Source organism: Meriones unguiculatus, chromosome 21 (assembly GCF_030254825.1).
Source record: "Meriones unguiculatus strain TT.TT164.6M chromosome 21, Bangor_MerUng_6.1, whole genome shotgun sequence".
NCBI lineage: Eukaryota > Metazoa > Chordata > Mammalia > Rodentia > Muridae > Meriones > Meriones unguiculatus.
The window spans coordinates 38,966,538-38,991,729 of NC_083368.1; the positions used below are offsets into that span (position 1 = coordinate 38,966,538).

The 25,192-nt window shown below is 40.4% G+C and overlaps 1 protein-coding gene across 3 annotated transcripts in view; it reads left to right on the top strand.

The window, feature by feature from the left end:
• The window catches only part of Nxph1 (neurexophilin 1), a 316,808-nt gene that overhangs the window by 63,769 nt on the left and 227,847 nt on the right, over window positions 1-25,192 (top strand). The window contains exon 1 of one of the 3 annotated variants that reach the window (XM_060374262.1): window positions 9,555-9,678. The exons of the other annotated variants lie outside the window; for them this stretch is intronic. Within the exon in view, the coding sequence (XP_060230245.1) occupies window positions 9,640-9,678 (39 nt within the window). The 5' untranslated portion in view covers window positions 9,555-9,639. Of the gene's footprint in view, window positions 1-9,554; window positions 9,679-25,192 lie in introns of those variants that run through there. 3 annotated transcript variants of the gene reach the window in all.

Genomic DNA, 25,192 nt, shown 5'->3' on the forward strand with positions numbered 1-25,192 from the left:
CAAGGCTTGAGCCAGGTGATAATTATTTTTCTCCTCCAGCAGCATGCAAAGCCCTTTCAAGCACCATGAATGATAGTCAGTAGGACTGAAGCTTATAGGTGGGCATCAGGTTGATGACATAAGAAGGCTATGTCGTCAGCAATAGGCCTGTGGAGAGTACCACATTGGGGAAAGCAACCAATGGCCTTGGCAATTGCCTGTGGTGTTTGCTGGTGTCTATTGGATCCCTTTGTCCGATGACTCAACAGGATGTAGTCTATTACTGGAACTGGAGGTTTTATTTTGGTGGCATAAAATAGGAAAACCCAATCTTAATGAAGGAGCTTTAAAGAAAGTTCCTCCCTCTTACCACAAATGACACAAGTTCTTGAGCATAACAATTTTTCCTTTTGAGACAAGTTGAAAGGAATAATTCAGTAACTATCAGCTATGACAGACATAAGCAGCCACTAGAGGATTCACCAATGAACATCTAGTGCTCCAATATTACTTGCATCAAGTGCTCAAGCAGAGACCTTGGTAATAATAAGGGTCTTGATACAGACAGTGATTATCTGAACTGAGTTGTGACAATCCACAAAGGCCAGTGTGGATTTGAAGATTAGCAAGGAGAATTAGACTTGACTAGTTCAGTAAGTTTTCATAAAAGTTTCACAATTGAGCTGCTAAAACCATAAGTGTAATGATAAGCATAAAAGTAAGTGAATCCTGCAGTTTATATTGAAGCCTGGTAAAATCAGGCCATCAGATGCTGGAGTCAGGGAAGTCAGCCAAACAGGCTTGGCTCTACTCTGGGAACTTTTGCTTCATGTCTTAGTTGCATACTTTTGAGTATGAGCCTGTGTACCAGACCTCACTAGAAATGGAGAGGATCTGGACAGAAAGACTCCTTATACAGACATGTTGGTTAAAGGTAAGGACATCTCTCATGGGGAAGAAACACAGGAAAAACAGTCTCCCAATATCTTTTATAGTTTTGTATCAATTCAGTGAACTATGAAGTCAATAATGTTTTTGTTTTTTAAATAATGTAATGCAGGCACCAATATTCTCAACTAAATATTTTTGTGTGGTTCTGTATACTTATAGTTACCCACTGATGTATAGACTTGTGCTGGCAGAAGTGTGAGGTCTGGACTCGGGAACTTCAAGAGGACCATCAAGCAGGGCTTTCTCTGGTGTCTGGCATGGTCTTACATAGGGTCACACTTGCATTCCAAGTCTCTTGTTTTCCACTGGTAGCACTGATTCCTTCTGTCTGCAAGTTCCTGATGATAACGGTGTAGTTATCAGCAGTACCAGGGATTTGAGTGTACTCCTGCTCCTCTTTCTCCTCTTCCTTTTCCTCTTTCTTCTCCCTCTTCTTTTGGTAGTTTCTCTTGAAAAGTGATGATACACTGCTTTGTGGAGACACTTCCTGGTAGGAAGGTTTTGAACTTTGTTCATTTGGGTGCCTGCAGGATCTTGTGGCAACGAAGGACACAGGCTTGGTCAGGCTGCTTGAGTGTGGTATCTGAGGACTGAATTTCCTAGCTGTGTGGCAAGTGTGGATTTGAAGATTCTCAAAGGGGGTTGGATTTGGTCGAGGTTGTTGCAGTTTGATTCACTGCTGACCTGCTAACACCAGCAGTCTAACAACCTAGGTAGAAGCTGCTCCCGTGTTTCATAGTCCATACTGTAGCCTCATGCGAATCAGAACAGAAACTGGGTTCAAGAAATCCAGTCAGGATTCACTCCATCTTGGGGAGAGGGGCCTTGGCAAGAGCACTGATCCTCTGTGACTCAGAACTTGTGTGTCTGCCTACTTTGGCTGCTTTGAACACTAAGTGAGGGCCAGTCTTTTGAATGTCTTCAACATTTTGTGGCATGGATTTGCTACTAGTCTTTCTAAACACACAAAAAAAGCACTATATCACATAGGTTGCTTAGAGTTTTGTTTGTCACTAGAACATCAAATTTTGAAAGAAACTTACTGTTATTTTTTCAAGAGAATGGTGGTAATTCTGTGGTTATAGCGCTCAGTGGATTAATTATCTATATCTCTGATAAAAAATACAAATCCAGTGATCTTTTGCTTTAAATAAACTAATATAATTTCAGATTACATAGTCTTTAGTTGACCTTCTTATTTCAGAAATATGGTCAAAGATTAATTTAGCAGGTCACAGTCTCTTTAGCTTATTGTGTTGCCAGAATTTGAATATAAGCTCGCGGTTTTAGCCTCGTGTCTAATAAAACGGTGTTCAATGGTAAGCAGCACAGATGCAGCCTGTGAAGCTCAAATCTTGCAAATTTGAGTCTGCAGCAATAGAAGGTTTCCTGTTCAGTCTTTCTGTGGTGCTTGTTTATGAGTTGGGCTCTTCAGCATATGTTTCTGGCTTTTGCTTCCCGAGCTTTGAAAAGTCTGTCAGCTGTCACAGATATGGTTGCTGTCATCTGGCTCTTTCAAGCACTAAGAATCTGTCACTTCTAAATTTCATAATATAATGTGGCTATCAGTTCTCAACGCTGGAGCCGAAGTTAGGCTTTTCATGTGTAAAATGCAAAACTGAAAAACTGCAGTTTGTTATTGAGTAACAAAAAAAAGCAAATAATCAGTCCCTGAAAGCTCTTAGGAATTGTGTCATGCATACAAGATATGGCTGTAAAACAGTGTGCCTAAATGCCTGGATGTAGTGTTTCCCATACCTGGCCAAGTGTTTTGGGTATCCAGGCCCTTTAGAAATATAGATTCCTTGGTTAATCTACACCTTTGGAATCCAGCTTCTTACTGAGTAGAATATAATTTCAAAACTTCAGTGGTGAGTTTAATGAGCTGCTTTCTAAAAGAACACCTTAAAGTGATGCCAAAACTCTGGAGTCACTCCAAATGTTAGGACTTGGAGACTGGTAGGAATTTAGAATATTATTCACTACAATACTGTACTTGGTGGGTGAATGAGTCAAGTTTGAGGGTTGTTTAGCCATTTAGGATCAGATGTTTAGAGGAGGAAATATTTCTTTTATTTCTGATATGTCATTGACATTTTATAGATGAATACATGGAGAGCACAGAGGGCTAAGTGACTGCCCCAGTTATATTGCGTGCATTAAGCAGAGAGAAGTCATCCTAGCATCCTATTGCAGAAATGGAACAGCTACAACAGTGACAGGATAAAGGTCCAGTCCCAGAAATGTGATAGCATCAGTGAAGGTCTGTATATCCAGGCATAGATCCGCATGGATATTTTAAAGTTGTTCTGAGATATTAGACAGTGAGAGAAAAATATTTGATTCAAGGTTCATTTTATTTTGGAACAGGTTTGTTCATTACTGTTCAGGAGTGAATAGAGGGACAGAATTTTTGGCTAAGATCTGGGGGGATCTCAGGTCTGTTCTTTTGTCACCCACCAATCATCACCCATCAGTCACCACTGTGGGAATGTGTTAGTCGCCCAGCTTCAAAGTTGAATTTCTGCACCTCAGAAAGAACAGGGAAGGCAATTCTCCCCAAAGCCCCAGTAAGTTATCATAAGTATCAAATGGAAATATATACAGGAACGAATACCGAAAAGACCTATTTTATATTTTAATCTTATCATGGGGCAACCATTTATGCAGAAATAAGGAATTTTTCATACTATAGATTTAAAACTGTAGTCATTTCTTTCTCTTGTTTATTCTCTTTTGACCCTTCTGAAGATTAACATAGATTCATGAAAATGCTTCTTACACACCTGGAACTGTTGTACCTAAAAGGTGGAAGTTTATAGGTCCAACTGTAAGGCAAAACTCAAAGAGTAATTTGAATAGGGAAAATATAGTATAAAGAGCTAACAATAGTAATGATGTGTTAGAGCAACATAGGATTAGCTAGTAAGAAATGAAGAGAACCCTCAAATATACAGGAATAGCAAGTTAGCTTCAAGTTGAGACAGAGGTTCCAAAAGAAAGTAAATTAGAGAATGTGTCCCTCGAAGTCACACTTAAGACCTGAAACTTCATTGGAAAGTATATAACATGGCCCACTGTTTTAGTAGAAGAGATGCTAAGGAAGTTTCACAGGTGCCCCTTGGATATCCGTGGACTTTTTGCCGGGTGTGTTGTGCCTCAGAGCTTGAAACATTACTTCCTGGAAGGTACTGCAGGTGGGGCGTCCCAGGGTATAGGGTACTGTCAGTATATGGAAGCTGTGTATGAGAGCAACCGTTCCTATAAGAGCTGGATACCGGGAAGATGACCCAGGACAGGCCCACTGAGTGCCACATGTTGAGTCTAGTATGGGAGTACTTTCTCTGTCTACTGTTCTCATTGTTGTTTAGTGATAATGCTTTTTCTATGGTACCTGGCAAAGCAGAATTATTGAAAAGGCCCAGTTCCATCCGTACAAAGTGAGCGACAGGGAGTAAAGGTATGACTTCGAGGCACTGGGTAAGAGGAATCCGTCCCAAGAGTTCTGCATCATAAATGCTGTATTTGCCCGCTCCTAAAGCCGACGAAACAGAGATGCGAAAGATGAAATAGCATGCTTGAGGAAGATCCCTCCGCATCTCTGTCTCCCTCTCAGCTGCGATGCGCACTCCCTGTTATTTCATGTCTCGTACGACTCCCACAGCAGTGAGAGTCCGCCGGTGTCTGCGTTGTAAATATCATAAAACAACTGGACTTTCTCAGAGCTTCATTTCATTTCCTTCTTAACTATTCCCTGAATGATTTTCTCTGTTCCTTCTGTTTCTGCTCTTATCACGTATCCAAACCAAACCCAGACCTGCTTCTCTCTCACACCTACCGTTCCACCGAGGGAGCAAACATAAATGAGACTGCCTCCAGTTGTATTTTTGCGTTCTGTTCCCCACCTCACCACACAAATTCAGACCTGTAAACCGCTTACCTGACTTACCACAGCCTGGATACTATTCTGCTGTTACCTGGGGTCTAAGTCAACTGAACACTCACCAGCTGTCATGAAGTGTGTCATCACTGCCCTCCGTTTTCCCCAGTCTTTGCCATCCATTCAGCCTGAAAAGGCTTGGAACTTTGAACCCAACTGTGAGTTTTTCTGTATTCTTGCTTGACGTGAACACTTGGTGCTCCTTCAACTTTTTGTCTCAAATACACATTTTTTTGCCATTTTTTTTCCTGCCTGGCTCATAATCCATCCCAGGTGCCTCTTTCAACACCTTTCCTATTTCAATAGGCCTTTCCTATTTCAAGCAATCTTCTTCTCTTTGAAGATCTAGAGTGCTATATTTTTCTCATGACATATTTTTCTTTTTAGGACAGTAATATTTACCTCGGCTTTCATCGTATTAGTATATTTCCTTAAAGGCAGGGTAATGTTTTTTTTTAATTCATTCATTCATCCATTTGTATATTTATTATTGCACTTCCTTTAATCCAGAGGCCTCTAAAAAGATTTCATTGTTAGGCAACCTCATAAGACTCAGACCCTTTTAGTCATACATGTACAGAGAAAGGCTGAGAACCGGATTTCACAGAAACTGCACCCAGTTCCTGTCTGTTAGTCCTTACTGGGGCTGTTCCGGGCCAGAGATTTATAGTGGAAAGCAGTGCATATCAGAGAGACCACAGACCTCGGCTCCCTCACTGCTTCATCCCTAAACATTCCATCCCAATGTGTTGGTAAAAGGAGTTGGAGTATTTTGAGGCAGGCAATTCAAGGCAATTCCTCAATGGGTTGGCACACTGGTCTGTTCTTTGCTACGTGAGAGTCTGTGAGAGGATGGCTGAGAAACCAAGGTACAGATCCTCACAAACAGAAGATCTCCTGGTGACGAGAGTTTAGACTTCTGAGCCCTCTGACCAGTGAGCAATAAATGTCTCCTGTTTAAGCTGCTCAGTCTACTCTATTCTATTTTAGCCTGTCAGATTAAAACACTGCTTAAATGCCTTGCTGCCAAATTGCTTTGAGAGATGAAGGGAGTTCCTAGTGCGGTTCTGGGCTCATGATAGATTAAGAAAAATTAAATTTCACTTCATGCGACTTTAGATCATATTTCTGACTTTGCTTTGCTTCGAAGGATCATTATTTCCTGCTACTAAGTAAAACGCAAGGTCCAGGACCTGCGGCTGGTGCTGTTTTTTTCTATATGCATCCTTACCTGCCTGGGTCTAATTTCTACCCTTGTTCGGACCTCCAGTAATTGCTTGGCCTTTAAAACTTTCTTAATGACTTCACCTTATTTTCAGTACTAACAACCTTCCTGATCTTTGAAGGCTTTTTACACTCTTCTCTCTAATGCTCTATCCTTGATGTTTAACTGTAATTTGCCTCAAAGTAACCTAAGTTCACAAAACAGCCACCTGAAAGTCGTGAACCACTAGAATGCCTATGAATTCTTGGGTTAGCAATCAAAGGTTCTCAGAAGAAAGAATCCAAATAAAACAATTTGGAAAATCACATTTTATTTTTATATTAGGAAAATCAGGGAGACCCATCAGATCTTTTGTACTTCATTTTATAAGGCTTATGTCTATTATGTTTCTTGTATGACTGAAGATATAAGTTTACATTAAGGTTTTACAGACAATGAACATTCAACAGCTGTTAGTGGAACGCTCAAGCTAGGTTTGTTCCCAATTATTACAAAGCTTATTGTTTGCTAGGAAATTAACTTTGAAAAGCACATAGATATCTCTGGATCGCAAGCATCATATATTCCCTTTTAATTTGAAAAATGTAGATTTGTGGAAACTCATCCCAATCCTCATTTTAGTAAGTCCAAAAATGAGCCTGGGCATCTACATTGTGTGTGTGTGTGTTGTGTGTGCATGTGTGTTTTGTCTGGTGAACACATGTGAAGGTCAGAACAGAATACAGAATGTCTTCCCCAGTTGCTCTTTTCCTAATCGCCTCAAGACAGGGTTACTCACTTAACCGGTAGCTCATTGTTTTCTTGGCCAGGCTGAATGGTCATTGAGCTGTCAGGATCTGCCCGGTCTGCTCACTATTGTCAGGGTTGCAAGAATCAGCCAGGCTCAGCTTTTTACACGGGAGCTGAGACTTTGAACTCAGAGTCTCCTGTTTGCAGAGTAAGTGCTGTTCTCTACCGAGCCGTCTCCTCAGCCCTAGCATCTGACTTCTTGTAGCATCAATTATGATTTTAGATTATATGGTCTGAGAATGGATTTGATGAATAACTGATAGTGCCTACCTTTAATCCCAGGGCCTGGGAACAAGAGGCAGGAAGATATCTGTCAGTTTGAGGCCAAACAAGTCTATGAAGTGAGTTCTAGCCCAGCCAAGAGCTACATAGCAAGACTTTGGTGTCATTGTCGGTCGTATTCAGGCAACCATATTGTTGAGATTCTGTGTGTGCATTTTCTCTGTCATGTGTAGGAAATACTACTCAAGATCAAGAATACACTTGATCTGCCATGAAGTTACAGGGAGCCAGTGGCTCCTGGGAGGGCAAGAAAGAGCTTCAGAAGGACAAACTCCTGCATAGGTTGTCCAAGCCCTAGTTGTCAACCATGGATACATGCATCCACAAGCGATGCTAAGTGAACTGGGTGGGATACACACACACACACACACACACACACACACACACACACACACATTTTGCTGAGGCCTGGAAGTCAGAAGACCTGTTTGAACAAAGACTTTTTCACCCACCTGGTGGCATGAAACTGGAAAAAGAAGGGGACATAATCTTTTTACTCACTTGTTTACATATAAAATACCGTTTCCTTTCAGTGGCACCCATGAAGTTTCAATGGGAAGAAAAAGACATTCGGCATGAATTTTATTATTTACACAGCTATTTAGTTAAGATACCTACTGTTGTATACTTACTTTATGGCCTCAGAGCTGAAAATACATAATAAATTGGTAGACAGTGTTGCTGATTACCCCAAGCACTGGGAGAGTGAGGAAGTAAACATCATCCTATGAGGACCTAAAGCAAATACATTTGACTTGAATGGGAAGAAAAGGACTTCGCAAAGGAATTGGACAGTTTTCCCCTAAGGAGATAATATTTGAGATGAGAACAGACAGAGTAACTGGCGTTATTAGGAAAAGAATGTTGACAATTATAACCATTTGAAAAGTGTGGGGGCCATTTTATCACAGGGTACATAGAACATTTGAGGGATCTAAACAGATACTAGTGTGGCTATGCAGTCGAGAAAGAGGTGCAGGACAGCTAGTGCCAGACCTGGAGTTACTTGCAGCCCATGAAGGTTTAGGCCAGTCCTTTAAAGGCTTTCATGTATATTCCATGGGTGTATACACATGCAATGGACAGATTCAAGTACCCATTCTGGCAATGTAGAAGTGGAGTGGAATGAAGGCAGAGGAGGCCAGGAGGCCAAGTGGGAAGTTACTAGAACAGTCTAGGTGAGAAATAACTTGGTTTGGCTGTGGAGTGTACTGGGGCAGACACTTTAGATTTCTGACTTGCATAATCTCATAGATGTTTCCTAACTCAATAGACTATGGAGAGGTCTAATTCAGAGACCAAGAATTTGAAAGTGAAAAGAGGATTTTTTTTGACTAAAACACTTGCAAAGCACAGACCAGAACTTTCTGCTTGATAACTGGTAGCTGCCCTGAGAAGCTGGAGAATCATCCCAGTGGATTCCTTGAGCTGTGACAGTCTACGTAATTCTAGCTCTGCTTCACAGTGTCATTTTCACGGAGAGGCTTAGGAAGCAACATATTAGTTCCTGTTTAGTTTCCTTACCTTAACATCAAAATGACTTATATCATAGACCCCTCAAGTATCTCTTCAAATGGTGTAAAAGCAGAATGATGCTGTATTAAATAGGCGCCCATGTTTTAGAATCTCCTAGCTATTGATTGGAGCTGAATGCTGTTACTAGATCATTCTTCAGCACTCCTCTAGGGAATGTTACGTTGGAAAGATAACAGCAGGCTTGTAAATTAGTACAGTTTACAAACCCACAGACATTTGTCACCCCTCCCCCCAACCTCACAGGACAGCAGAAGGGGAGCAAGCAGGCTTTCCTCACTGGCTCCTGCCTCGTGATTTGTTTGGCATAAATTGCTACCTGCCTCGTGGCTAGGCAGTTAGCTAATTTAAAGGCGGAGGTGGGGGCGCTCTGAGAATAGCCGGCGAGCTCCATTGAAGGGATAGCCAGTCAATAGAAAAGGGAGGGGGTAAACTGATTAGTGGTGGAATCCAAAATACCCCTGGAAAAGACTCCCCATGCTTTGCCAAGCTGCTTTAGGTAGCCTCCTATTGATGGTCACCTGCTGCCCTTCCACTGTTTCTGATTTCAGCAGTAGATACTTCCCAGGAAACCACTATTAAATCACAACTGATGCGCCTTCCAGGGGAACAGTTCTTGCGTTGTGACTAAATACCTTTATATTATCAAATCTGCTGTCACTTCACCTGTGAAACAAAATCACAATTAGATAAATACTTCTATGCTTATAGGTGTATTTAAAGGAACAACAACCCAAACCCACTTAAACTTTTAGATTAAAACTCCGTGGGTCAAGGGTATATGGAGTCAGTGTTTGGCTATGTGGCATTCAACCCTCAGGTTTGCTTTTTGTTCTCATTTTAAAGACAGAAATGGTATTATTCAATGGAGGAGACACCTAAAAACACTGTGAGCATTGCCTGCCTCACTGAGAACTGTTGATGAAGTGTCACTTTCCGGATGACTGAAGGAGCCAGTGGAAATTGTCCTCCGTCACATGTGAGTCTACCAGCGGAGTCTGAGCCAGGTCTAAAGAACTCACCCTTCACGTCCTTGAGCTTGTATCTTAACAGCGCGTTTCCCTCTCAGTGTTTCAAATGGGGTTTCTGGAGGTGTAGAGGCCCAGCTGTTTCTTTCATAACCTTCATCTAGCTCTTTGTGCTGTTCAGGGTCAAGGTGTAAATAATGCAAGGTTCAATAGCAACATGAAGACTTTCCTCGAGTCTTTGAGAAAGAAAGAAAGCAGAGTCTTTTAAAAGAAGTGTCAGTCTGAGGCTTTGACATGTCTGCGGTCATTTGTGCGAGTGTGTTTGTGTGTGTGTGTGTGTGTGTGTGTGTGGTGCGGAGCGGGGCATGCCAATATAGGAAATAGAAATAGATCCATGGTAAAATGAGATCTAATGATTATAATGCTGCACAGTTCCAAATGGGATATCTGTGAATGCAAATGCCACATTTCTGAATCCTCCCTTGTCTTTCACAGCTACATTTGCCTGAGCAAGCACCATGAAACAAAATTTGTAGTAATTTCAGTATTTTTATTTAAAATGAAATTATGAATTAATTTGTGACTTCCAAGTTCAGTGTTTAGGTGCTCAAGATCTATAGTAAAACTCATACTATTTAATAAATAATTTAAGAAATAAAGTGTTGACTTCACAGTTACTGAAAAATCTATCATTCTGATTTTGCACCGTCAGTTGTGTAGATGAAATTACATTTTGAGAGGTGCCCTGTTAAATGCAAACAGCTTAAGTCCACATCCATGAACAAGCAGAAGTCTCTGGAACCCATCCCTTTCCTTTGGGGCAGCACACTCAGTTTTAGAGGCAGTGGTTACTCGTGCACTGTCTCAGAGCATAACGTTAGATGCTTTTATTGACACAGTCTTACTGTGCAGCCCAGGTTGGCCCTGAGCTCAGATAATGCTCCTTCCTTGGACTCCATGCTTGGATTTCAGGTATGTACCACCATTCCTAATTGGAGTCTGTATCTCTCCTTTTCTTTCCCTCCTTGCCCCTTTCTTCCACTTGCTTTCCTTCTCACATCTTGTCTCCCTCTCAATATTCTCTTGTCCTCTCTCTGAAGCCTCACACCCCAGGAAAACTGGAGCCACACACTGCTCCTCTTTCCCATGCGTTCTCTACCCATGTCCCCTGTGTGCTTCTAAGATGACTTGAGTTTTGTGCAAAACTTGTGTTTTATCTGTGAAAAAGGAGAGTGGGTAGGGAGACTGGGGGCAGGGTAACATGGCTATGTTTGGGGACCTGAATTTCTTTCCACATTTTCCCCCAAGATTCTATCAGCAGCAGTCCAACAGTTATCCTGCGTTCTGACAAAGGAAACCCCCATGGTGCCTGCTCATCAGTGCTCCATGTGATGGGGAACAGGAAGGAGGGAGTGGCTTCTGTCATATAGCTAAGAATTAGACGTGATTATGTCTTCATCACGCACCTGCTTAATGACAGCTTCTAAGAACCACACCAGATGAGAGTTGGTGAAAATTCCTTAGTTCTAAATCCTATAGTGAAGGATCCCAGTCAGATGTAGCTTCTTTCAGGATCAGTGTCTCTGAGCTAATTCCAGATTTTAGATTGTGTACTTTTCACTCCATCATACTGGTCACGGGGGTGGGGCTCTGTCAGTAAGGCTGGGAAGGGCGTTACTAGACCAGGGCTAAGAGTAGGGCCAAAATCCAGGTCTGTTGTGGGAATATTCTAGGGGGCCAAGTGAGGAAAACTCAATATTTTTGCCAGTTTGAGGTCCTGAAATGATTATTTATAAGTCATTGATGACTGTATAATTCCCAATATTTGTGACTATTACAAGAAATACAAGTATTTCATATACTAGTTAAGAAGTACCATCTAAAGAAGCTATTACTCTCCTCATTTCATGGGTGGTACAATTGAGGTGTGAGACATTTGCTGATTCTCAGTGAAATACAGACGTAAGGGAGAGTATAATGTTTTTAAACTTTTTGTAGTTTTATGATTAAATACGTTTTGATTTTAATGAAGTAAATGTGGAAGCAAAGACGTAAAAAGCTGCTTTTTCTGTAGAATTACTTAAACTTATATGCAAGGATTTATGAGTTTAGAAGCATATAGACATATCTGCATGCATTTATGATTTTTATTAATATTTATTTTGTGTGAGCAAGTTGAAGGGATAGGTTTTAAGTGTTTGCTATTCTTTGTGGAGGTGTACATAGATTTTCCAAGTCAACTTCTACTTTTAGCTCCAATTCATTTATGTTTTAACTTCTAAACCCTTTTTTTTTTTTTTTTTGACTAATCCATTTATTTCATCACAGGTTCCTGGGATAGAAACACCTGGAGTGCACTGATACTAGCTTGATATTCTTTGCTTTTTTTGACCTTGTGTCAATAAGGAAGAGGATGAAGAAGTTATTTGTAACTTTGCAAATAAATATTATTTTAAGTAAATAAATGGCGTTTGGCTTGAACTAGAATCCAAAAAGGTTATGACGTGAATTTCAAGTATAAAGAAGTATTCTGGAGAAACACTGCATTACGCACAACACTAAAGAATCATGGTAACCCTTAATGATAGTGAGTTCTTTGGGACATTTTCCCATACCTTGCTTGAGAAATCTTGCCACATTTTGGCTTTGCTGTACTTGAGACACTTTCTGAGTTATTGGTTACAGAGTTTTTCTCCTTTTCTATAGAGGTCACAACTGTTGAAACAAACTATTAAATACACTTTCTTACTGAGAATGGAACCTGTTCTGCCTATGAATATTGTTCTGGGTTTTGATTTCAAGTCTCTGCTGCAAGTGGCCTTGGCTCCAATGTAATCTGGCTCTATGCCCCTTCGCTCAGGTGTGAGGCCATTATACCCAGTGCAGATTGATCATTCATTCACCCAGAGACCTTGAAATGTCTCCTTCACTTTGTAAGCAGTGTAAATGAACAGACTAGCAGGGTACAGAAGGGGAAGCCAAACACCACCCCTAAATAATTTGCGTTCCTTCTTTAATCCATCCCTTGATTCTAGGGAGGCTGTTGCCATGGACTACTCGTTGTCAGCACAGGACACAGGTCATAACAGTTGTTTCTGACGTGGCTCTCTTAGTCTTAGCTTTAAACTCTCACACGGATTTGTACACTCCACCGAAGCCTGTGACACAGTGCCAGTCTAGTGCAGGCAGCCTCAATGTGACACGGTCTGAAGGACTGAATTAAAGGCGTATTTCCTCTCATCAAGGTTGGCTGAAGGAAAGTAGCCACCAGGAGGTTCTGACAGTCCAGTAATGAGAGACCCTGTCCTGGCAGCACTGGCCCTTGGAGTCCAGCCAGGGCAGATACTGGAGATGAGGTTCACTACAGCTGCCATTGCTAGGGCTCAAGATTCATAATCCTGAGCGCGACAGCTGCCAAACTAGCCCCCAGAGTGTCTAAATGAGTTGGCTCTTCTGAAGGAGACGACAGGAAGGAACCGGAGGGATTGTCATGGCATCCTTCCAAACACAGCATTAAAGGGAAGCTAAGAGAACATTGAAAATTTTGCTTTAATTTTAGGAAACACAAAGAATCATACAATAATTTTAATTTAGACTATTATTGATGGTGAGATGGTTTCCGACTTTGACTTTTTTATGCTCCTGTGACTCTTTTTGAGTTTTAAGCAATTGTTGATTCAGGTAATTGATAGACCTTTATTAAATGCCCATCACATGTTAAGCAGTGGGGATATAGAGATGGATAAAGGTACAGTCATCCACCCAAATGAGGGGTTCTCAGTGCTTTTGAATAGTAGAATTAGGAGGAGCTAAAGATGCTGTGACTCACCAATCCCACCCTCTTCCCCCTTTCAGTAGTGACAAATTAGAAAGAGCGGTAATGATGTTATTACTTTAGGATTGACAAAACACATTGGCTTGTATTAGAATAATAATGCTTACTCTAATGGTTTAAAATGATAAGCTAGAATGACTTTAGTAGAAATACATTATTTTGACACTACCCCAAGTAAACTAATAACACAAATGAATACTATAGGTTATTGTAACAAATGCAAGGTGTATCTATTATGATGCTGGTAGTATGTTAGTGATAAAATATTTTCCCCCAAATGAAAAATTCTGTGTTATCTGCTTGTGTGTATGTGAAATATTTTCTTTCTTTCTTTCTTTCTTTCTTTCTTTCTTTCTTTCTTTCTTTCTTTCTTTCCTTCCTTCCTTCCTTCCTTCCTTCCTTCCTTCCTTCTTTCTTTCTTCCTTCCTTCCTTCTGTCCTTCCTTCCTTCCTTCCTTCCTTCCTTCCTTCCTTCCTTCCTTCCTTCCTTCCTTTCTTCTTTCTTTCTTTCTCTTTGTCTTCATTTTTGGTTTTTCAAGATAAAGTTTCTCTGTGTAGACATGGCTGTCCTGGACTCACTTTGTAGACCAGGCTGTCCTAGAACTCACAGAGATCCACTGGCTTGTGCTTCCCTGAGTGATGGGATTACAACTGTGTACCACTATGCCCTACTGTGGATGATTTCTCAGTAGAAAATTGAGTGCATTAGTCAGCCTTCTGTTACTATATGAAACATCCAAGTCAATCACCAATGATCAAATTAAAAAGATTTGGTTTTGCTTACAGTTTGGGTGGTTTCAGCTTGTAGTAATTATGCTTCATTGTATTTTAGGCTTTGGTTTGGCCGTACATGATGGTAGGGGTTCTGAGTATACTATGGTAGAAGAAATAGATGGAGGAAGGGGAAAAAGGACACGATGGTCCCTACAGTATTAGAGCACATATCTTCACTGTTCTAAAACCTCCCCATAACTCCACCTCTTAAAGATTTCCACTGTTCTCAGTCTCTACACCCTGCAAACCTTGCCTTTAATGTATAGGCCTGTTAGGGAGTGAGGAGTTCCAAAGCATAATACCAATTTAGCTTTCTATCTGCAACTCTTAAGAATGATAGTTTACATTCAGGAATACTAAATGTAAAAGACTCCTGGCAACTTTGCTGGCAAATAGTCCCCACGCCAAATGAAAAAGAGGGTGTTTTATATTGACCTTAATTCTCCACAAGAACCCAGAAAATGGGTTGTTATGAACACAGTGTACACGGACATTTCTGACATGGAGATATGCAGGCAGATGATATCATGGAAAAAGGAAGGCAAGGTTCTCTTGTGCATGAGCCCTAGGGGAAAACTTCTTGGTATTGCTGTTCTTCCAGTGAGTCTGGGAGCCTCACATGGATGAGGATGTGAGAAGAGCTCAGTGGTCATTGTCTCCTCCTTTACACTGTCTTTTTTCAGTGAGATGCATTAAATTTCCCCTTTCTATAAAGACATACGTCCCAGTAGAATTGTGCTGATTTAATGACATCATCTTAATCACATTTGCAAATGCACTTGTACCATGCTGTACTGAGGGTTAGAATGTCAGCAGATGAATTTCAGTGCTTCTTTTTAATGTTAGTAACCGAAGGTGTAGACAATCTCTTTGTTTCCCATATTAAGATTTTAGTATTCAAGAAACCTGCAAGTTATTTATTATGTTCACATTTAAAATTTTATCCTCATTTCTAAAGATGACTCAGAGAAATTCAGTAGCATCCTCAAGGTCACACAGTACATAACAGAGTTGGAATTCAATGGAAGGCTTTTGTCTAACCAGTGAACTCCAAAACAGAAAAAAATAAGAGAGATCTGTTTCCTGGCCACATCTTGGGATGGTAGATAAAGTTTAACTTCTCGCAAGCGTAACTCAGATTGTAAGTGCAGACTCACGCATGGTGTCAGGTAGATGCTTCAGACAGGTAGTTACTGAATTTCTCTTGTGGTTTAGATGATCAGTTTTAGAGACGGTGTAAGTCCTATATGTGTTTCTTATCAAGGCAGCAACAAAGGCAATATGGCCTCTGAAAGCCTCCAAAAGCATGCTAACTTCTGGTAAAGGTGGGTATCAAGCCGGCTTCGGCAGCTACTCTCCCATTTACCTTCACTGCTCTAAGTCAGTGGCTCAAGTGAAATGAAGAAATATTACACAGTATAAAAGAATATTATTTATTTTCTTATTTTCCAAACATTTTGTAGTCAGCAAAATTCTTATGACCTAAGAATCTTCTGTTATGTAGAGAAAAAAACTGCATCCGTAATGCCATTTCTTTTGTGTGTGTGTGTGTGTGTGTGTGTGTGTGTGGCAAAGAAAGAGAGAGAGGGAGAGAGAAAAAGAGAGAAAGTGAGGGAGGGAGAGAGAAAGAGAGAGAGAGAGAGCGCTTGAGAATGTATTATATACCCAATAGACTAACAGACAGATGAATAAACAGGTCAATAGATGTTTGGAAGTTTACAGAAACTTTCTAAATGAAGTGATCCTTTAAAGCAGTTTTTATTGTAGTTAAAAAGGTTGGTAATGACTGAGTCAAAAGATTCTGTATTTCTGGCCAGATGTGTGTCCAGGTGGGAGGTAGGATAAGTAAGAGAGTAGTTCTGTAGAACTCTCGTTGGTCCGTGGGACTCTGCATCATCATCATCAATTACTGCTTATTGAGTGATAGACCATGGGGCCCGTGGCACTCTGTGCTGTTCCAAATGGCAATGTTTTATTCCCTGCCACGAGAATCCTGGAGAGTTTCTACCCACCACTGCACTTAGCAGTGGATACTTGAACAGTTGGTTAAAGGGGATCATTCATATCTTCTTTGTAAAAATGCTTCTCAGTTTTGGAATTGAGAGAAATCTTCTGAAAGCATGTAACATCTGCCCAGGGGGTGACAGCTCGCTGTTCCTGTACACTTCTTACTTCCCACGGTCGTTCTGTCTCCTAAAGAGGAAGGAGAATGTATACATCAAACTACAATTACATGCTCCCATGAGAGGATAGGAATGTAACAACTGCTGACATTCTTACCAGGGTGTTCTAAGGAGCTTTTAGATAAGAGCTGAGCCACAGCAGACATGGTGAGATCCACCTGGAATTCCAGCGCTCAGCAGGCTGAGGCAGGAAGACCCTGAGACTGAAACCAGGTTCGACCTTATAGCAAGTCCAAGGCCAATCTTGACTACTCAGAATGATCCTGTTTCAGCAAACAAAACAAACACAAGATCCAATCTGTATTGGGAGTCACTGTTGGTAAACTCATTGTCTGAATTCTCATCTTCCTCAATTAGCATCTGGCAGAACTGTGGTGTCCGGCATTTTTAAGGGCATCAGCAAACTCACCAATGGGACGTGGATGTTATGACACCAGCCCTCCAGGATATGGAAAATTGAATAAAGCGCACATTTCTCTTCTGGATGAGTCCTGATTCATTTGTTACTCTGTATTCATATTTTCTTCTAAAGCCTCCCTGTTTCCTTCCCCAGCCACTTACTCATTCAAGTACGTGTTTGGTACACTTGTCATAGGAGATTATTCACAGAATAACTTATTAGTTATATGTTTTACTGACACCATACCTTTGATTTATTGTTTTTTTTTTTCCATTTGTAACATCATTTTCTGTTGCTCAAGATATGCTTAAGCCATGGGCATTATTATGTCAAATACCCTGGTTTTCAAAGCCTTTCTTAGATACGCCCCTCTTCACGTTATAGAAGGGTCTCTTTCTCCCCTTTTCTTCTATCATGTATCTCTCAGGTCATTTGTTCTAGGTCTTTCCTCTCTCTTCTGCATCTCTTATGTTCTGTGTATTTAATCTTTGTTTACAAGTAACTTTGTATCTGCTGTCCCTGGCTGGGTGCCTTCTTTCCCTTTAAGACATTCAGGTTATGGACCTGAACGGAAGCTAGCCTATCCACAGCATTTGCTTAGCTGTCCACTTGGAAGTGACAGCAAACATCAAGAGCCCACTCGTTCACATGTTCATATGGTCCTTTGAGGAAAACTCCTTCTCAGGTCCTCTGACTGAGTGAAAAATTGTTTTACCAATTCATTTTTGCCCTTGTCTTACACTTGCTCAGTTGCCAAGAGGAAGTTGAGGTTTTTTGGTTAGAACTTCAGTAAGAAGCAGGTAGAAGAGGAAATGAGCAAATCTCATGCCATTCACTCCAACTCAAATAAAAATTTAAACTTTTTTTGTAAAAAAAAAAAAAGGATAACTATAAGGATGACTACAATATTCAGGGTTTAGAAGATCAATTGAATGAAAAATGGTTGAATATTTCCCATCACAATTCCAGAGCAGGCTGCACGGCTGCACGGAGACTTGTTTATTTTTTTAAGGTTAAAATTGCTACAATTAATCATTTAATAATCAAAAGTCATAAATTACTATATGATAAAGGATTAATTTATTCAAGTCACAAACATTTACTGAACCCGACTGTCTCCAGGCACCATGAGGCACCAATATCTAATAGGGAAGAAGATAGACACTGCTTACATTCATTGACCTTACAAAGTAATGTGAATAAGAGCAGGTCAATGAGGTGTGCAGAGTATGACAGTGCTGTTACAGCAGAAGGACATGGTGCTGTGGGCACCTCCCCTATTTTTAGGGGATCAGAAGAAGAGTCACCTATAAATTGGAGACTGAAAGATAAGTAAAATTAAGTGGCCAGAATAAAGGAAGAAGAGTTGTAAATAGGAGGATAGACATTTGTGAAGTAAAGGAATGTGAAGTAAAGGCATTTGTGCACGTCAGTGTCACTAGGACACAAAGGTCTACACATGACCTCTATTCTGAGGAGCCCGATTTCTATACGGTGAGCAAGAAGTCATTCCTCTGCTGCAACCTTCACCTGTGTCATTTTATACTTTACTCTGAGGTTACTGGATTTGTTGTTGTTTATTTGTTTGTTTTGAGACAGGGTTTCTCTATGTAGCTTTGGCTGTCCTGGACTTGCTTTGTAGACCAAACTCACCTGGCCTCGAACTCACCTTTATCCGCCTGTCTCTGCCCCCTGGTGCTGGGACTGAAGACTTGGGTCACCATGCCTGGCTTCACCCTGAGTATGAAATAGTCAGATAGCTTCACACAACCCAGAGGTATACTTGGCTGAAATAGTGAGTTTCTGCTAAAGAGGTCTCCACTCATATTTGTGTTTGTGATTCTGTTTGCAGGAATGGTAGAGAGGGGCTCACAGAGGAGACAATAGGAACAGCGCTTAAGTTCCTTACACTGTACCTGGGACATTTGTGTTGGGAGCTAGTTCTTGGCAGTTCTCTGAGATACTACAAAACACTATCTGAGGAGAGGGCTGAGGAGATGATGGCTGAAATCCCTGAGGAAGTGTCAGGAGTGAGCCGGCACTATGTTTTGAGAGAAAAAGGTATTAGAAATTTTCTCCATATGTTTAATGCTCTTATGTAGCTTTTATTTTTCGAATGTGCTGATAAAATGGCGGTAGGAAGCACACTGCTTAGGAGCTGAACTTAGCTTTGTCTGTGCCACGTGGAAGAACTGAGGTATGTTCTAATCTAGATTATGACACAATGGTTTGTGCATAGTAGGTGCGAAAAATGTTATTGGATTAAAGATGATTTTTTTAAACGCATTATCGAAAACTATAGAGGAATATAGAAATCAAAGAAGGATCTAGACCACTTTTGCCATCATGTGTATTAAATTATAATCCCCACCTACTGAGCTGGGTATGTACGGTTAGATGGTGTATTGAAGAAAAGTGCCTTTAATTAGGAGACTCATGAATACCAATCTTCATTGTCAGCAACACAGTTAGAGTATGTCATATTTGCTAAGGTGCATTCACAGCTACCTAGTCTACCTCATAAAAATTTCACAGATCAAAGAAAAAATATGGATGGCAGAAACTGAGAAATGGGTGGAGTCTACATTTATCTTCCAGTTCCAGTGACTCTTGCTGATACCTGGAATATACTTCGAAACTCACATGCTCGTGCTTTAGCCTAACTGTTGGAGGACTTTGGGACAAGTTCTCAAAGCCTTTGTGTTTTCTTCTTAAGGTCTCCCCAAACCTGGTTCATTATTATTATTATTATTATTATTATTATTATTATTATTCCTAGAGTGAAGATAACATATTGGCATGGGCTTAGGGAAGATCTGATGAACAGCTCTTTTGCAGTAAATATTTAGAATACCTGGTCTAGGATATGTATTTGTTATTTGCTATTTGCCTTCTTCTTCTATCACTTCTTATCGATAATTGCATTAGGGATTTTTAGTTTATTTTTGACTTATTTGAAATTTATTTTCTTTTGTAGGGACAAATAGAATTTTCTTTTCTTTGCTCTGTAAGGAAAAACTTTCTTTTACATTCCCACTAGCAATGGAGGAGGGTTGCCTTTTCTCCACATCTTTTCCAGCATATGTTTTCACTTGAGTTTTTGATCTTAGCTATTCTGATGGGTGTAAGGTGAAATCTTAGGGTTGTTTTGATTTGTATTTGCCTGATGACTAAGGACTTTAAACATTTCTTTAAGTGTTTGTCTGCCATTCGCTATTCCTCTATTGAGAATTCTGTTTAGCTCTGTACTCCATTTTTAATTGGATTACTTTGTTGTTTGGTGTTTAACTTCTTAATTTCTTTATATATTCTGGATATTAGCTCTCTCTTAGACATAGGGTTGGTGAAGATCCTTTCGCAATATGCAGGCTGTCGTTTTGTTCTGATGACAGTGTCCTTTGCTTTACAGAAGCTTTCAGTTTCATGAGGCCCATTTATTGATTGTTGATCTTAGAGACTGTGCTGATGGTGTTCTGTTCAGGATGTTGTCTCCTGTGCCAATGAGTTCAAGGCTCTTCCTCACTTTTTCTTCTAACAGGTTAGTGTGTCTGGTTTTATATTGAGGTCTTTGATCCATTTGGACTTTAGTATTGTGCAGAGTGATACATTGAATCTATTTGGATTTTTCTACTTGTAGACATTGAGTTAGACCAGCACCATTTGTTGAATATGCTATTGTTTTTCCTTGTACAACCACATTGGAAATCAATCTGGCTCTTTCTCAGAAAATTGGGAATAGTGCTACCTCAATATCCAGCTATACCACTCCTAGGCATATATCCAAAATATGCTTAACTACACAACAAAGACATTTGCTCAACCATTTTGTAGCAGCTCTATTTGTAATACCCTGAAGCCAGAAACAACCTTGATGTTCCTCAACAGAGGAATGGATACAGAAGTTGTGGTACATTTATACAATGGAATACTACTCAGCTATTAAAAACAAAAAAATCATGAAATTTGCAGGCAAATGGTGGGAACTAGAAAAGATCATCTTGAGTGACAACCCAGAAGCAGAAAGACACACATGGTATATATTCACTCATAAGTGGATATTAGGTATATAATATAGGATAAACATACTAAAATCTACAGTCCTAAAGAAGTTAAACAATAAGGAAGACCCTAGAAAAGATGTTCAGCCCTCATTCAGAAGAACAAATGTGACAGACATTGGAAGCAGGAGAAAATATGGAACAGGACAGGAGCCTACCACAGGCAGCCTCTGAAAGACTCTACTGATTGAGGTATCGAAGCAGAGGCTGAGACTCATAGCCAAACTTTGGGCAGAGTGCAGGGAATCTTAAGAAAGAAGGGGGAGATAGAAAGAGCTGGAAGGGACAGGAGCTCCAAAAGGAGACCAAGAGAGTCAAAAAAACAAAAACAAAATCAAACAAAACAAAAAACCCTGAGCCCTGGGTTCCCTGAAGAGAATGATACCCCAACCAAGGACCATGCATGGAGAGGACCTAAAATCCCAACTCAGATGTAGCCCATAGAATCAGTCTCCAAGTGGGTTCCCTAGTAAGTGGAACAGGGCCTTTCTCTGTCATGAACTCATTGGCAGGCTCTCTGATCACCTTCCCCTTGGGGGCGGGGTGCAACTTAGCCAGGCTACAAAGGAAGACAATGCAACCAGTCCTTTTGAGACCTGATGGGCTAGGGTCAAATAAAAGGGGTGGAAGACCTCCCCTATCAGTGGACTAGGGGAGGGGCATAGGGAGAGAAGAGGGAGGGAGTGTGGGATTGGGAGGAGATGAGGAAGGGCGACACAGCCAGGATACAAATTGAGTAAATTGTAATAAATGATAATAACAAAAAAGATTTTCTTAAATTAATAGTGCAAAGGAAGTTGTTAGGTGTTAAATTTACATTTACTCAATATCCATGCTTTAAAAAATATTGACACAAATGAATGCCAGCCATTAATGAAAGCAACTACTTTCTTTATAGGGAGCTCTTAAGAGCTGATTAAGAGACACACTGTATCTATTCATTTGTTAAATTTCAGAAAGCCTTTGCTTTGCCTGATTTAGTAACATTTCCAACAACCTTTCTTAACATTACAAATGTTTTTTTTTTTCCTGCAATAAACATATCTAAACCATAAACACACTTAAACTTGGGGATTTCAAAGAAAGAAAGAAATAGACACACACACACAAACTCTCCTCACACACACTTACAAGCACATGTGTACAAGCACACAAGCATATACCCCCCCCCCATGTTTACTCTGGAATAAGCATATGTACCATTTCAAAAATGAAATTGTCAATATTCCTATCTTTATAACTTGAATGCTTTTCTTATGCTTTTCTCTTTTCCCTTTATCTTTATTTTTTTTATCTTTCTGCATGTAAGTGTTACTTGAAAGCCATTCATAGTCTGAAGAATGGTATAGTGGGGGTAGGAGGAATAAGAGAAAAAAACATTTATTTTCACTATTTATTACCATGAAAGATATTGACACATACACTCATATATGTAAGCACATGCATATTTGTGCTTATGTAGATCTTGGAGGCCATGCACTTACTGGTGGATTAAGTGCAAGTTGATAATATCTGAGAATCCTCAGGGGCACAGTGAGGAGCTGCTGCTACAAGTTAGCCAGTGTTTCTTTGTTAGTTCATGCTCATCCGCATCAGGGCTTGTGTGGAGATGACATGTAACCGGGGAATTCTCCACTGGTCAGAGAGAGTACATGTATAGACCTCACCTCTACAAAAGAGAAACCTGCCCTTGACTGTGATGTTAGGAGAGCCTGAGATAGTGTAATCTTTACCGCTGACCCTGATGAGCCATTCAGACATTCCATTATGGTGATCTGTCCTCTTCTGCCAGCAGCGAGACAACCTGAAAGAAAGCATTTCTGCAAGTCACTGTCTGATTTTTCCAGGCAATTCAACAAATTCTTTTTAAGGAAAGAGAAAAGCAGCATTTGTTTTCCTTCAAAGAGTTTCTGTTCTGTGGTTGAGATGACATGGATTTGAGCCTGCTGTCTGCAGGAGGAGAGGCCAGACGGAAGGCAGCTTTCTCTCAGCTCTGGCAATTATAGCAGTCATACAGCCCCAGGTAAATGGGAACTCTTTAAACATTTGCAGATATAAATCCAACACAGTAGGAAGTGACCCAAAGGGAAGTGCTTATTGATCTATTCCCCCCAAAGCTGTCAGTGACGAATGAACATCATCTCATTTAACAGGAACAGCTCCAAGATGGCAACCTTGCAGGAGCTTGCCCTGCTGTTCCTTGCACAACTGTGTGACCACACACAGGAAGTTTGACCATTTCAGCCATCACTTACCTTATCTGTTAGTGGACACAGCTGCCTTAGCTTGGAGCTTTTCTGGGGGAGGCCGCTCAGGGGGAATATGCCATCAGGTCGTTTTGTATGATAAACCTATATCTTGCCAGGTTTTATCACTATTTTCTCCTCAGTAGGACCTTGTCCACTACTGCCAGGTCCTTTCTGTCTCAGAGAACAAAGGGCAGAGAGGGAAGTTTTAAACGTTGTGGTATTCATGGGTAGAGTGAGACAGTCATGGGCCTTTCTGATACTTCTACCACGTCTGCTTGTCTTGGAAGCACACCTTTTCTGCTGTTCCACAATGCAGTCGAGGCACAAGGCAGAGACCCAGCTTGGTCAAATGCGATGTTTCCTTTTCTGTTTTCTTGTCGATTCAGTCTATCAGCAATTCCTTCCACAGGTGATTATAAGGTGAAGCTTGTCAGACACAGTTCTGGAAATTCCACTGTACCCCTGGAGATAGATGTGTGGGGTGCTTTATGCTTAAAAACTCTGGAGTGCAAGCCTCATGCTCAGGAGAACTTGGCCAACACCAACCATATTCCACATCCTCTTTGTGCTGTTTTGTTTTTGTTTTTGTGTTCTTAAGAGAGAAAGAGCATGATGTAGGATGGGTGAATGGGAGAAGAATCTGGCAGGACTTAGGGGAGGGGGATGAATATGATCAAAATACATAGTATAAAATTCTTAATGAAAGCACACGAGAAGAAAAAAAGTAAAACAAACTGAAGAAAACATTTCCAACAAACAAAAAACTAAAAAACAATGACTGTTGTAAAGTATTTTTTTTTGCTATTTATAGTTGTGTTTTTAGCAAAATTTCTCTAAACTGATTACCTACAAGAAAGAGACTTAAAAAAAAATACATGCAGTCTGTTTTACAGCACAAAGTAAAAATTACCTAAAATTTTGAAAAAAAATAAAAACAACTCGGAGAGTCAGGAAAACAAGGCTCACTTTCATTTCAGCACATTTTACGTCTTCGTCTAGTAGGACAGGATCTGAACTTATTGTGGGTTTGTGTGAGAGCCTATCGAACCTCTTTCATTTGGTTTTTCTGTTTTCTGGAACATTTGGGCACATGGTACTTACTTACAGGCCTCTTCTATGGGCTAGCTTATTGTTTGCTGGTAGGAAGGATGTTTGCTACGTCCAGGGAAAGGCATCGAAAAGTTGAGAGACCAATTCCCTGGCTCTCCTTCTCCTTCATGGCACACTTGAACACCACAGTTTGAAATGATTGCATTTCAAGATGGAGCTGGAGTGGCTTTCTGAACAGTTCAAAGATGGGAAACCTAATGCTCTTCACTGTATATATCACATGAGTAAGAGCCGAATTTCTGAATGGCCATACATTTGAGATACAGTGAGTTTTGTTTCTAAAAGTCGCAGCCTAGTTTAGCCTTTTCTGCATGAATGGAATTCTAAGAAAAGAATGAAATGGCAGTAATAAAAGAATGGCAGAATCAGAATAAGGCCAATATGTTTCCTGAGCACAGAAGAACATAAGATCAAAGTGATGGGAAGTGTTTTGAAGAGAAAGGAAGCATTAGATGGGCAGAGAACAGGGAGAGGAAGAGGGATACCAAAAGAAGGCTAGCAGGATGGTGAGATGATGATTTTCATGGTAGCATAAATGGACACTCCTGCCTTACAGCAGAGCCATAAAGCCAGCATGGTGCCCTGTGGCTGTATGCTCAGCACTTAGGAGATAGAGGAATCAAGATTGATAGTTTGAGAGAAGAGAGAAGGGTGTGGGAGAAGGATCAGAAATATATCATTAAAATACTGAAAATCAGCATACCTCTAACTTGCTTTTGTTATTAAGGGGCATCATGTTTCAAAATTTAGAGCTGGAATTTATTACTAGCATTCAAGATAGAGCGTATCACCATTTGTTTGGAAGAGAGCAAAACGGAAGAAAGACAGTAGTGATCTTTGGACAACAGGATGATGTCCAGTGGAGTACTTGATAGCAGTATACATTTTATATGACTATAGCTCTGTTATTTTCTACC